Source organism: Nelumbo lutea, chromosome 1 (assembly GCF_056320005.1).
Source record: "Nelumbo lutea isolate HS-2025 chromosome 1, American lotus-T2T, whole genome shotgun sequence".
Classification (NCBI taxonomy): domain Eukaryota; kingdom Viridiplantae; phylum Streptophyta; class Magnoliopsida; order Proteales; family Nelumbonaceae; genus Nelumbo; species Nelumbo lutea.
Window position 1 is genome coordinate 218,035,364 of NC_142684.1, and position 13,810 is coordinate 218,049,173.

Genomic DNA, 13,810 nt, shown 5'->3' on the forward strand with positions numbered 1-13,810 from the left:
GTCGTTACTTGTTTTTCTTTGTCTTTTTTACCCCAACTCCGCAAGGTTTTTACCTAGGAGGGGCCTTTTTTCAATAGGTGTCCACTTTTTGCAAATCTACCCCAACTCCACAAGGTTTTCACCTAGGAGGGGCCTTTTTTCAATAGGTGTCCATTTTTTGCAAATCTACCCTAACTCCACAAGGTTTTTTTACCTAGGAGGGGCTATTTTTATAAAAATATCCAATTTTCACAAATTTACCCCGACTCCGCAAGGTTTTTACTTAGGATGGGTCTTTCTTAAAAAAATATCTAGTTTTCGCAAATTTACCTCCACTCCACAAGGTTTTTACCTAGGAGGGGTCTTTTTTTCAAAAAGTATTTAGTTTTCGTAAATTTCCCTTGATTACCAAAAAAAAAACATATGTATAATACATCCAATATTAGTTATATTAGATAATATATTTACATGTGAATTTTAAATTTATTCAAACAAAAAATACATAAATATCAAATCAATATGTTCTAGATTTATAATTTATAATGGAAATCAGAAACCCAAAGATCATTTCAAATGAATTGGAAAGGTAATTCTTTGTACACATTCCTACAATAACGCATAAAGCATATAAACTTAATTATATTCAGATACTTATTGGTCGTTTAGAGTGGTTGTATCATGTTCCATTTAACAAGAGATATTTCTAATTCTTGAATTAGAAAACCAACATCTTTTGGGAAAAAATAAAAAGTTAAAAACCCAAAAAAAGGACAAAAGTGGAGGCCCTGCATGTTGCAACACGTTAATTGCCTGCATGGCCAGTGTCAGACCCTAAACACTTTGGCTCGGAAGTGGAGAAATTTATCAATGTGACATCTGGTATGTAGTGTGATGAACCACAGTTGTTTAGTCTTCAGTCTTCACGCCACTCTCTTTTGCAGTTCTCATTGCAACACATGTAAAATCTTGTCATAGGCTCATCCGCTGACCGTATCTGTAGCTCCCTGAAGTAGGCCTTTCCACAGTGGCAATTTGGGCAGGTAGCTGAACAAAAATAAAAATAACGAAGGAACAGTTCAGAAAAAAAAAAAAAAACACAATTAGCCTCCCCCCAAAAGATTATGCTTACATTGTGGTGGAAAGGATCATGTCAGATGGGACGACTTGGAATAAGACAATATTAAACCAATAGGCTGACAAATTACAAATATTCAACCTGGTTAGGTTTAGGCAACTTAAGTCTAGGGTGTGAACAGGTATCGGCTGCTATGATAAAAAATTGCCACCACTAAACCTAATTTAAGCACAATTAACTCTATCTAGAATTTCATCAGATCTTTCATACTTTATCTTTTCTTTTCAAAAGATGGTAATCTTTCATACTTTATCGTTGCAGTAGTACTTATCGTCTGGAGGGGATCATAGCTTGTTTTGGTTAGATGGAAAAATTTGAGGCTGCTAAGCATGAGAATACAGGTTGAAATCTGAGAGTGGCAACATTTTGCTAAAAACCCCAGAGGTTAGGTTTGAATCTAGTTGACCCCTAACAAAATTTAAGGTTGTCAGAACCAGCATTGGGTATGTACCTTCCAATTGTTGCTGGAGATGAGGGAGCAGGAAAGAAGCTAGAAGAACAATTGGACTTTGAACTCTTTGCAAAGTGTCTCAAGATCCACATTCAATGGAATTATTGTTAATCAATATCAAGTAGATAAGATAGTAATGTAAACTCAACAAATATAGAGGAAAAGAAACTCAGAACTTGTTGGTTTTGAGATCTGCAACCACCTCAAAACAAAACATCTTATAGTTACATTGTGTTATAATCCAATACTGGAACTTAGTAATTGAATTTTAGCTTCATTTTGAATATGCAGTCATAATGCTTCCCTAAGGCTATGTTTGGTTTGAAGAAAAAGGTAGGGAAAGGAAGGGAAAGGAAGGGAAAGGTAGAAAAACCTTTAGAAAGACTGTATAGGTTTCCTTACCTTTCCCTTCCTTTCCCTACATTTTCCTTCAAACCAAACACAGCCTAAGAGTATCTGTATAATAATGCATGAGCAAGCTCTAGAAGATGCTTTATTTATTGAAAGAGTAACTTTGACAAAACACAAGAAGCCATTTAATCATGTCAGACTAAAGCAAGGTTAAAATATTCATAATCATATAGCTTGTAAAACTACTACTGGATCTGGATGGCATCTGAACTTCAAAGAGGGCCCTTCTATGGTCACAACTAAAATCTAAATTGCACAAGATCAGCAAATACTTTTCTACTCCTCTAGACTACCCTTTTCTCAGATTTGCTGCTTCCTCCTATACTAAGGAATTCAACATTCAAATTCAAATCTGATTTAGATGACAACCAGTCCCGGGTCTCAATTTACTTTAACACTGGTACCAGTGGCTGCACTGAAAATGTTTTGCATCATTAACAATTATCCATAGTTTAATGAAAAACAAGACATTCACAAATAGAGCAACTTCCTGATTGAGAAGATTTTTTTGATCAGTAAGAAAACCTAAAACTTTTAATAATATTAAGATTCAAAAAACAAATCTTGTAATTCCTTCACTAGCAAGTAAATTGGCAAATGGTTCTTCTCTCTTTTTGGGTAAAGGTGGACACCCCAATACGTGTGGCTGACCTCTTTTCCTCCATGCTATCTCTCCAAAGAAGAGAACAAGGTTAATGTGGAGATTACTCAAGCAACTTTTTGATGAATTGTGTGAGAAGAAAGAAATGCAAGAATTTTCAAGGACCAGGATAGAAGTAGGAGGCACTAATTGAGTTTATCTCTGTAAAAGTGGCTCATTGGATGAAAACTTCCAAGCTATTCTCCTCTTTCTCAGTTACCGATATCCTAACTCCTAAGGAAATAGGAAGAGGTAACAGATACTTCGGTTATTAAGACTATAATGTATAAAGAATGGACATTACCACAGGAACCTTCATAAGATTGAATTTTGATGACAGCATTGCAGGTAACCTGGCACCAGGTGTAGGTGGGGTTTTGAGGAAGGCCGTGTAATTGCATTGTTTTCTGGGCCAATTGGAATTGAGGACTCATTGAGGGCAGAAGTAATGGCTGTAACATCATGAGAAGAGCTTATTAATAGGAGATTCAAAGATTGTGATAGGATGACAAGGAACATGACAGTTTCAGTACAATGGGTTCAGAGGTCAGCCAACTCAATGGCTGACTATTTAGAAAAACAAATGATTTGGGAGGCATAGACCTCTGTAAAATCTTATTGTAAATTTTGTATATTTAAATTTCAATAAAACTCCAATTCCTGATTGGCTGGGGTTCCATGGCAGCAACCACCAATATTCAGTTTTCTCTTACCCCTTACAGGGCAACCCAAGGATGCATCAGTTGCTATCTTCATTGAGCATATCTAGCCACTATTGACCACCCCCTAGAATTGCATCCACTGGAATACTTTTGAATTTATACCTAGCCAAGACCGATGAGCCACTGTTTTATGGTTTGATTATATCTTCCAGAAAGTAAGCCATATTTAATGTCTTATGGAGGTAGAATAGATAACATCAATAGCTCAACCAGAAACTAAGTCATATTTAATATCAACAATAGCTTTCCAAGAACAGCATCTACTAACTCTTCTTGTTGGTCCAGACACCGGAGTCCCATCCATTGTTACGGATGCCATCTTTGCTTTTGATTATCAAATGCCAGAGGGAGTTTGGTTCCAGAGGGAACCTCCAATAGCCACTTTCCTAACAAGGCCCCATCTTTGTCCATAGTCCTCTCCAGTCCTAATCCCCCTTATTCTTTCTATTTATAGCTTTTGTGAAGTTTCACAGATCTCATAGAAAGTCCTTGATCATATTTTCAATCATTTTGGTCACCTTCTTTGAGGCTCTAAAGTCTAAACACCAACAAGAAATAAATGGAAGATTAGCAAGCATACAATTGCTGAGCATTAACCTTATTCCCAATAATGTATGTATTTTTTTTCCATGTTACCAATTTCTTGGAAAGCCTCTCCACCATGCTATCTCAAAATGAAATGACCCTAAGATTACCACCTGAAGACAGAACAAGGTATTTTAGGGGCCACACCATTATTTCACAACCCAGCAAATGTGTGCAATACCTCACCTCTCTATGATCTATGTTAATCCTGCAAAAGAGCATTTCCAAGGGTTGATCCTCTGTCCACAAACTCTTTCCACAATTTCAAGGATGATCCTAAGGTTGTGAGCATCTTCCAAACAAAATGACTCTTATCAGAAGCCTACTTATCATCTCATCCACCAAAATGAAGATAGAGAAGTGGGTCAACATGAAACACATACCGTCCATGTTATCCACTTCATACCAAGGGATATTGTATTCCATTCTAGGAATCCCCAAAACCATAACCATAAGCTTTCCCCAAGTGAACAAGTCCAATTTATAAATGAAACCTTTCTTTCCAGACCTTGAAATATCTTTCACCATTTAACTTTCCAACAGAATTTTGTCTAGAATTTCTCTACCTCTCATAAACCACTTAGTTGATCATAACTCCACTTCCATCATTTACCATCAACTTTCTTACCATGATTAAAACCCAATCTAGAAAATGTATAGAGATATTCCACTGTGACTCAATGGGAGATTATAAATGATCAAAATTTCTTTCTTATCTTGGTAAGTTCCCTTTTTTATCCTTGCTGAAAAAGGAACTCAGTCAGGGATATTTTTCTCTGAAAATCATCATATTTTAGAAGTCATCTCCACTTCCCTTATTGACTCCTCTGTCAAACCTTCTTTCTTGGTAGAATCTGCTCAAGTAGTTTTTCAATGAATAGATCCCAACTGTTAACTATACAACTCGTTTTTCACATTTGTATTTGAAAAACAACCAAATTCCTACATGTTTTTGGGTTTACATGCTTTGTTTTTTACTTCATGAACAGAGTAAATTTCTTCTAAGCTACTAAATTTGCTTTTCTTGGATGTGAGAATGCTCAAAAGGGATACCTTATGTGCACCTCCATCATGTTGTATTGTTTAAAAAGTGCTCATTCCAAGTTCTCAGTGCTCTTTCTAGAACCATCACCCGTTGATAAGTTCACTATGGATCACTTTATCAAGGATAAAGGAAATTCTGACATGTTTCCTACTTTCCTACCATGTCAGTCCCTAATGAGATTGAGCCATAAAATGTTTCGCTTCATTCTGAAGTTATGATACCATCTGTACCTATTAAATGTTTCATTTGCAAATCCATCGCCCCTACAGATGGCAGACAAAGGCAGCACCGTACAGGAAATCCCAATCGGGAACTTCCTCTAAGCTTTCAATATCTCTAAGTAGATACTATCAAGAGATCCTGTCAGAAAGAGGAAACTAACCAGCTAAGTTTGAATATGCCCCCACAAGAACTTCCTCTAAATTGGGGATTTGCCAAATTTTATATTAATTCATTTCCTTGTCATGCCTTTTTGAAGTTCCCTATGGTGCAAAATCAAAGTGACAGCAAACTACAACTTGAAAGCAATAATTGATTGAATGAAGCAATAGAATGGTATAAATGTCATGATATGGTGAAAAATGAAATACTTTGCCTGGTGAATACTAAAATTCCTAAGCTCATCAAATTGGCATCATTAAAATTGATTTAGAGGCAAAAAATTGGGCTACTTTATGAGTAATATATTTCAAGAAAGGAGCAAGGAGGTCAACCTGTTTCAAATATACAACATGGATTCTGGCAATGCAATGTATTAGATAACAAACCATAACCTGCCTATGGTTTAATATCTATTCAATCAGGGGCCATTACCTGGTGTATTGGTAAAATCTTGGGATAGCAATTGTGAGAATGCATGTTCAAGTCTGAGGATGGCCACTTTGTGCGAAGAAAATGCCAAGCCAAAGGTTAGGACGGTACCCAGTCTGCCCCTCCCAAGACCCCAGATAGCTGGAACGGTGGGACCAACATTGGGTAATGGGCCTTTTATCTTTGCATTTCTTTCAACCCATAGCACTTAGCAAGCTCACCAGAATCCACAAAGATGGATGTGAAGCTACAAAAGGTAGGTTATCTCATTTTCTTAACTCTACTGAAAAGAGAGAGAGAGAGAGAGAGAGAAGGATCCATAAACCGTATAAACCAAACCGACTATTAACCAGATAACTATGAACCAAATGGTAATCTCAGCTCGAGTATTGCATAAAACCTTGTGAAGCAATTGAACCTAAGAGTACAATATTGAACCTAAAAAGCGCACATCAGTAGGTTAGTCAATAATATTTTTAGCAGAAACCTATAATCCAACGACATGGACATTACTGAGTGACTAAGACTTAATTAAGGTCTTCAAGAAATTCATTTAAAAACCGTCCAGTTAAGGGGGGAAAAAACAACCACAAGTTTCTATTATGTTATTCAACCGTTTATATACCAAACTAAAGCCTAAAACAAATACAACACACACGAAAAGGAACTAATGTTGAAAGAAATGCAATAAATCTACACAAAAAGGATGCCAAAAGACTTCTATATAAAAAGAAAAGAAATGAGATGGAGTGCGGGATATTACATACCGTCGGTTTTGGGGGCAAATTTCATGGCGTCTTCACCGCTGAAGATTGGCTCAATCTCTTTCTTTGAAAGATGTTGCCTTTTCTTAATCTTTATCTGTAACAACGCGCTTGTAAGAAAGGATGAGAATCATGGACACTGTTATCAACAAAAGAGAATACGAGTTGAGTTGCAATGGAAGAGTGAATGAACAGTAACATTTTACCTGGTCCCCTATAGCACAGACGTAGGGACAGGTCGGGCAGAAGAGCCTTGCTCTCCGATCCCCATGGGCTGGTTCATACTGCAACAAGTTCCCGCAGGTCGGGCAGAATTCCATTCTTTTTCATCCGCAGAGCAAACGCAACTCAAGCCGCAATGGCTCTGCTTCAGCCTTAAGTTGATGTTTCAGTAAAAGAATGATCACATATATATGATAGATTATTTTCATCGTCCGAGGACACACAGATGGCGATTACCGTCTATAGTAGACAAAAAAAGTCCATCTCCATCTAGGGCTGCTAATCGGATCGAATCGGATATATCCAAATTTAATTCGTTTAGAATTCGAACTAAATTCGGCCTGCAAATACGACATAAACCAATTAAATTAAAATTGGCTAAAACATTATATATCTTTATTTAAGAAAATCTTTTTATTAAAATAAATTATAAATGTTTTTATGACCAAAATGAATTAAAATTTATTTGGATGGAAATCGAACGTGTGACAATATAGGCTTTAATAGGTTATATCAAATTGAATAGGATTATATCAGATTGAATAAGATTTATTAATACATAGATACTATTTGCAGCCCTAAGTCTGACAAGTACGGGTGGAAGGTGGATATGAATCAAATTTTCTACGAATTATTTGACTTTAACTTGTGAAACGCTATATTTGGTTCTATTTAAATATGAAGTTTCGAGTTGAAGTCTATAAATTTGATCGAATTTATATATAATAATTAAATTTTATAATTATTAATTTTTTATATATATATTTTTTATTTTTTATAGGAAGTTTGGCTCAGAGTTGAACTCGAATTTATGAGTTTTTAAGTTGACCCTGATGAGGGGTAATTTGGCACAACCTAGTGAGTAAAGGTTATATGGGCGCGATCTGCCCGTAGGATGACAACTCAGCAAGAGGAGCCTAGTCAGTAGTTTTTAGAGCTCGGGTGTTCGGTTACCTTGGCATAAGCCACTTCTCGGGATCATGTCGTGTAACGACAGGCCTTACAACCCTTGAAAAGTCATTTTGATTCGTGTTAAGCATGTGATCCCAGTGGTGAAGAATGAGAAGATATGCAAGCCTATGGTAGATCATTTCCATTGGAATGATTTTGAGTGAAATACATACCCTTCAAACACATGAGAGTAGAGTGTTTATTTTTGTGAGGGTCTACATATTTAGTTTATTCCATCTTCGAGTGAAAATTCTTACTAAGTAATTGAAAGTTGTTTAAGAACGTCTGTTCATGATGTGTTATGAGTTTTGAAGAGCTAAGTTGTTCTTTACTGATGGCATTGTAACCTTGGTGTTTTTGGGAAAGTGAATTTGAGTTTTGCCTGAGGACGAGCAAAAGCTAAGTGTGGGGGGATTTGATGAGAATGCAAAATATCATATTTGCTCCCTTAATGTTTAGTCTTTTATACTTATTTAGTGCCTAAATGGACTCATTATTCTTATATTTTGATTTAGGACACAAATGGAGGCGTTAAGTGAAAAACGAAGCTAATTGGGCAATTTTGGACAATTTCAGCATCACTTCGTAATATGGGCATAACTCTCTCATCCAAGATCTGATTGAGATAATTCAATATGCTTTGGAACGATAAGGAAAAACTCTACAACTTTCATGTTTTGAGTTTTGAGAGATACTGACTGCAACGAGGTCGAAATCAAGCTCTAAGTAGCTGCACCCTACTGACATGCTGGAAATGTTTCTTTGCCCACAAGTTTCCATATGCGGGAATCACCACCGTCCTAATTACATTAGAACTCTATTTTATCTTATTTTTATTATTTTTCTTGATAAGTCAGAATTGAAGATTGTTATCTAGAGAGAAAATTTAGGAGATTTTCTAGGCTTCTCTTGGGGGATGGGAAGTGGAGAGAAAAGAAAGGAGGAGAAGGAAAACAAGAGAAAAAATAATCAGACTTGGGCTGCCGCACCTCCTCTTTTCTTCTCTATTCTTCCTTGAGTTTTCACCATGGCCATGCGTGGCTAAATTCTGATACTTGGTCGAAGGAAACAGAAGTCTCAGAATCAACAAAACTGTGAGGTCTAATTTAATTTTTATTGTTTGATTTATGCTTTGAATACTAATGCTCTTCTATGCTTATGTTCATGACTGTCTTGTCTAATCGCTAGGAGGCCTATTAGTTTATTATTCATTGCAATCTACTGTTGGGTTAGATATCAGGTCTGTAATTGTTTGATCCCTCTAATCTGAGAAGCAACTAGGGCTTAATGATTTGCTGCATTAGAAATTGTTAGATCTTAAGAAGAGCACTTGACTAAATTAAATGCAACCGCTTGTACTTGTGTTGTTTAGCTTCATCGATCTCCAATTCTTAAGGCTGCTACTAGATTAAATCTTGAACATTTGTTTCAAATTATTTACTAGTAAGGGTTAAGTAGATCGCTTGTTTTCTAATTAACTGCAACTAAGGAGAAATAGGAAAATAATTCCTACGGTGAATATTCAAAGTGTGAATTGATATATTTTTGCATTGATGATCAGTGGTGAAATTCTGATGGTGGATGTTGACTTAGACCAAGATTTGTTCTTTTAATTGTTTTCGATACTTTAATTTGAATTGCTCATCATTTGATTTTCTTTCTTTTTAAATCTAGTTTTCGTTATACTCAAATCCCCCCCTCCTTGTTCACGTAGCACAAAATAGGCTAGATACTCTCTGTGGGAACGATCCCTACTCACACTATTGCATGTGTTTTTAGGAATATAGATTTATTTTTGGGTGCCTACGACAACACACCACTATTCTCCTAGGATCATAGTTGTTCAATCATCCCTTGCACACACTGCACCAGATCGTTAAACTGGTGCCTACGACAACACACCACTATTCTCCTAGGATCATAGTTGTTCAATCATCCCTTGCACACACTGCACCAGATCGTTAAACTGTGCACGTCGACCAGTAGGAGCTATAGTGGGCTCAACCGCAAGGGGAGACGCATTCACATTGTCTAGTGGTCCGATTGGGTGTAAGGGAACGTCAATAATTTGTTTGATGATAATGGTGGAGGCTTGGCCATTGACGTTGTTCATGGGCAGGGGATTTCTCGAGGATTCCATTGTTGAATTTATGAAAGAAAACAAGAAAAAAGGGAACCTAGCTTTTTGTTGCGGTTCCCCCAGACAGTGCCATTTGATGATGCGTGATCTGGTTGCTCCCTCGTGTATTGTGATTCGGCTCTAACTGGATGTCAATCTGGCTGGGCCGAGTTGTGTGGCCAAGCTGATGTCTGGATGTCCGAGCTAAAACATGTGGCAAGGGAAGAAAGGTGAGAGTGCTTAAGTAAAGAATTATCCAAAAGGGCACTCCGATGCTTAAGTCAGTAGGTGAATGGAAATTTCTCAGAGAGTGTGAGAGAGTTCTAGAGTATTAGTGCACGTACCTTTTCTGGGTGGATCTGGACGTCTTTATATAGGTTCCTGGGCTCTGAGGGTTCAGGGTAACAATCTTGAGCTGTTTATGGAGTTGTTTCCTTATTTTCAGGCACAATCTATCTAAGTAAAGTCGATGCGTGCGACACGGTGAGTCGTTATAATAGTCACGCTATTGGCGCCTTTAGTAGTGAACTACTGGGGACGACGGTTAGCGAGCTCTTCTTCGCAGATCGCCTTAGGTCCTCTCAGCTCGACCGACTCTTAGAACAAGTCACTAGTCCTTACTCATGCAAGAGAGAACTTGAGGTAGGAGGAAAGTAGTACGAGTTTTGCATCAGTTTTTGCGATACAAATGGCAAAATTTGCACCGTAAATGAGTTTTGACAAGGCAAAAGTACAAATTTTGTAGTAGATAGGAAATCAAAATCACAAATAAATCAATGCAAAACCAAACCAAGTTCAAATTTTGCATTTGGTTCAGATTTGCACTACAAGCAAACAGAGCTTTTGGACAATTAGCAAGAGCACAATGCATGTTTATTTGAAACATGAAAGGAGGATTTGGGGGATATTGAAGTATAGAATAGATTGGGTACATTAGATTGGTACTTGAGTGGTGGCTTAATTGGTATGTTAGTTGGGTAGTCCTAGTCCCAGCAGAAATTCAGTACCTTGAAGAGTTATTAGTGTATTGTGTTAAAATACCAAAAAAAGTATAGGGCATGCTATTCATCACAAAATAATTACAGCCTGTACAATAAGAGTTATAATTGTCATAAAATGAAGGTTTAAGTAAATTTTCCAATGGTAGTTATGACCAATGTTTTCAATCATCATTAACCTAGCAGTTGAACCATTTGGCCCACATCCAAGTTATAATACTAGTTAGGGTTAATCCCTAACCCACCATTTAAGCAAAAACCTATTGACTCGACTAGAGAACCAGAAACTTGAGTGGTTAAGCTATTGGGTCAGTTGACCTGATCATTAGGGATGGCAATTTCTACCTTACCCGATGGGTACCCCACCCCTACCTGCTCTCAACAAGGTGGTTTATTTGCTTGAAGGATGTGTTTTGGGATTTTACAACTCGTAATGGTACGGATAGGATACAGTATTAGGCTAAACTCAACCCTCCCTAACTTGCATATTGTTGAAAAGCATATAAACTTTATGTATTAGGTTTTGAATTTAATAATATTCTGAAGCTTATATAAAAAATAATTGATAGTTTGTATTTTTTACATGTTTTAATCAAATAATTGAAATTTTGGTTGTTTGTTTATGTTATTTTACTTATTATAGCTTATATATAACAAGAAGTAATAGGAAATTAGATTCCGGTTTTAAATCCAACCCACCCTACCCTTGAATGTAGGGAGGTAAGGTTGGAGAGGGTTTTGCATTTTCATGTGTGGGGAGTAAGGGTGTAAGTGAGCCAAACCTACTTGCGAGTTGTTTAGGCTCGACTCGCTAAATACTCAAATTAGGCTCGTAGTAATCGAGTTTGAGTCAAGCTCGATTCGAGTCGAGTTCAAGCTTCACAATAACCAACTTGAGTGGCTCACGAGCTTAATCGAGTTCATAATAAAATAATAATTTTTAATATATTTGTATTTATAATATAAATATATTTTTATTTATAATTTTTAATATTAATTTATTTATATTCGACTCGAGTTGAGATGAGCTCAAGTAGCACGCAAATATCAACTCAAGTCGAGTTCGAGCTAAATATGTAAAACTCGACTGTGCTCGAGAGTTTTGAGCTCTGTGTTTTAGAGTTGAGCTCGAACTTGAGTAACTTGATACTCGACTTGACTTGACTCAATTACACCCCTAATGGGGAGGGTTTAGATTCTCAAAATCCAACCCGCTACAAGTTTTGGAACAGGTATAAATTAAAAAGTTTAGAAAGGCAAATCTAGAATTTACAAAACCTACCCAAACCCTTTACAGGTTACACAACTACTTTGTTTTCTCTTGCATCTTGAGACATTTAAAAAAAATCAAATAATAATACTTATTATTTTCTACATTTGTTTTGTTTAATGGATGAACAATTTAATCCCAAAGATATCAGACTCTCTGTAATTTTCTACGTTTTCATACATTATATATATATATCCAATTATTTTAATTTTTAACATTAATCAATGTGGCCCATCTTTCATTAATCAATCACCCAAAGCTGCATAGATGGTATCAATGTATTACTATGTACTTTCCAAGTCCCACATGAGACACGGCCAACCATCATCCAGAAAGTGTTCTGTCAAGACTATTGAAACAGAGGAACAGAAGGCAGTTAATTAGTTTTACAAGAGGAACAGAAGGCAGTTAATCAGTTTTACAAGAGGAAGCCACATCAACACAACTAACCATCCACTTGTAACAATTGCCATCCACTTGTAACAACGGCCATCCACTTGTGACAACTGTAACAATCAAGATTGTAAAACTATAAGTAGTAGAGCAGAAAAGGAATAAGAGAATGACTCTTTCAGTATTAAACTCTCTCTCTCTCTCTCTCTCTCTCTCTCTCTCTCTCTCTCTCTCTCTCTCTCTCTCTCTCTTTCGTTGGCCCCTCGAAGAGCCTTGAGTTAGGTAGGTTCCTAACAGTTTGGTATTAGAGTCAACATGACCAATACAAAAAACACGTCAGTAGACAACCGAATGGATCAGATGGAGGTAGAGATCCATCAAATGTCTTCAGATCTCAAAGAAATGAAAGAAGGCTTCACTGCTCTCCTCCTTCGATTGAAGCAAAGAGCAACGAACACTGATAGAAGACGCCAAGAAGAGCGCAGCAATAAAAACAACCACAGAACAAGGGCGACAACAAGAATAGCCAAAATCGGCTTCCCCATCTTCTCAGGCAGCGATCCAACTCCCTAGATTCTCAGAGCCGAAAGGTATTTCGATTACCATGAAACACCGGGGCAAGATAGGGTAGCTCTGGCTTCTACGCATCTTGAAGGGGAAGCTATCATCTGGTTTCAATGGTACAGAAGGGGGCACCCTCATCAAACCTGGGTAGACTTCACGGACGCCATGACTGTCCGTTTTGGATCATCAGGGTTTGAAGATCATGATGAAAATTTGGCAAAACTGCGGCAGGTGAGATCAATAAAAGAATACCAGATGGAGTTCAAAAGGCTAGCTGTGAGAGTCCAAGGGTGGACAAAGAAGGCATTAGTGGGAAGCTTCGTCAACGACCTAAAAGAAGAATTGCGACTGGAAGTGAAAGCGATGTAGCCCACTTCAGTCATCAATGCGGCAGCACTAGCAAGATTGTATGAGGACAAGTTCAGTCGAGCAAGAAAAGTGCAGCAACTATGGGGTCCAAAAGCAAGAAGGGAGCAAGAAAGGACAACAACACTAGACAAGGAGGAAGGAATACTGGCCCCAGGCCCATTGGTTCCTTTCAAACGGCCAAGATTGTATGAGGACAAGTTCAGTCGAGCAAGAAAAGTGCAGCAACTATGGGGTCCAAAAGCAAGAAGGGAGCAAGAAAGGACAACAACACTAGACAAGGAGGAAGGAATACTGGCCCCAGGCCCATTGGTTCCTTTCAAACGGCTGACCTAGGCAAAGATGCAAGCCTGTAGAGACAAAGATATTTGTTACAACTACGAAG

General features: G+C 37.4%; 1 protein-coding gene across 1 annotated transcript; it reads right to left on the bottom strand.

The window, feature by feature from the left end:
- Window positions 1-591: 591 nt before the first annotated feature.
- On the bottom strand, window positions 592-6,933 carry LOC148881052 (uncharacterized). The gene is made up of 3 exons (XM_088963287.1): window positions 6,749-6,933; window positions 6,546-6,639; window positions 592-1,023 (listed from the first exon to the last, which is right to left on the bottom strand). The coding sequence occupies exons 1-3, from the start codon at window positions 6,860-6,862 to the stop codon at window positions 893-895; spliced, it is 339 nt and encodes a 112-aa protein (XP_088819413.1). The 5' UTR covers window positions 6,863-6,933; the 3' UTR covers window positions 592-892.
- Window positions 6,934-13,810: the final 6,877 nt, after the last annotated feature.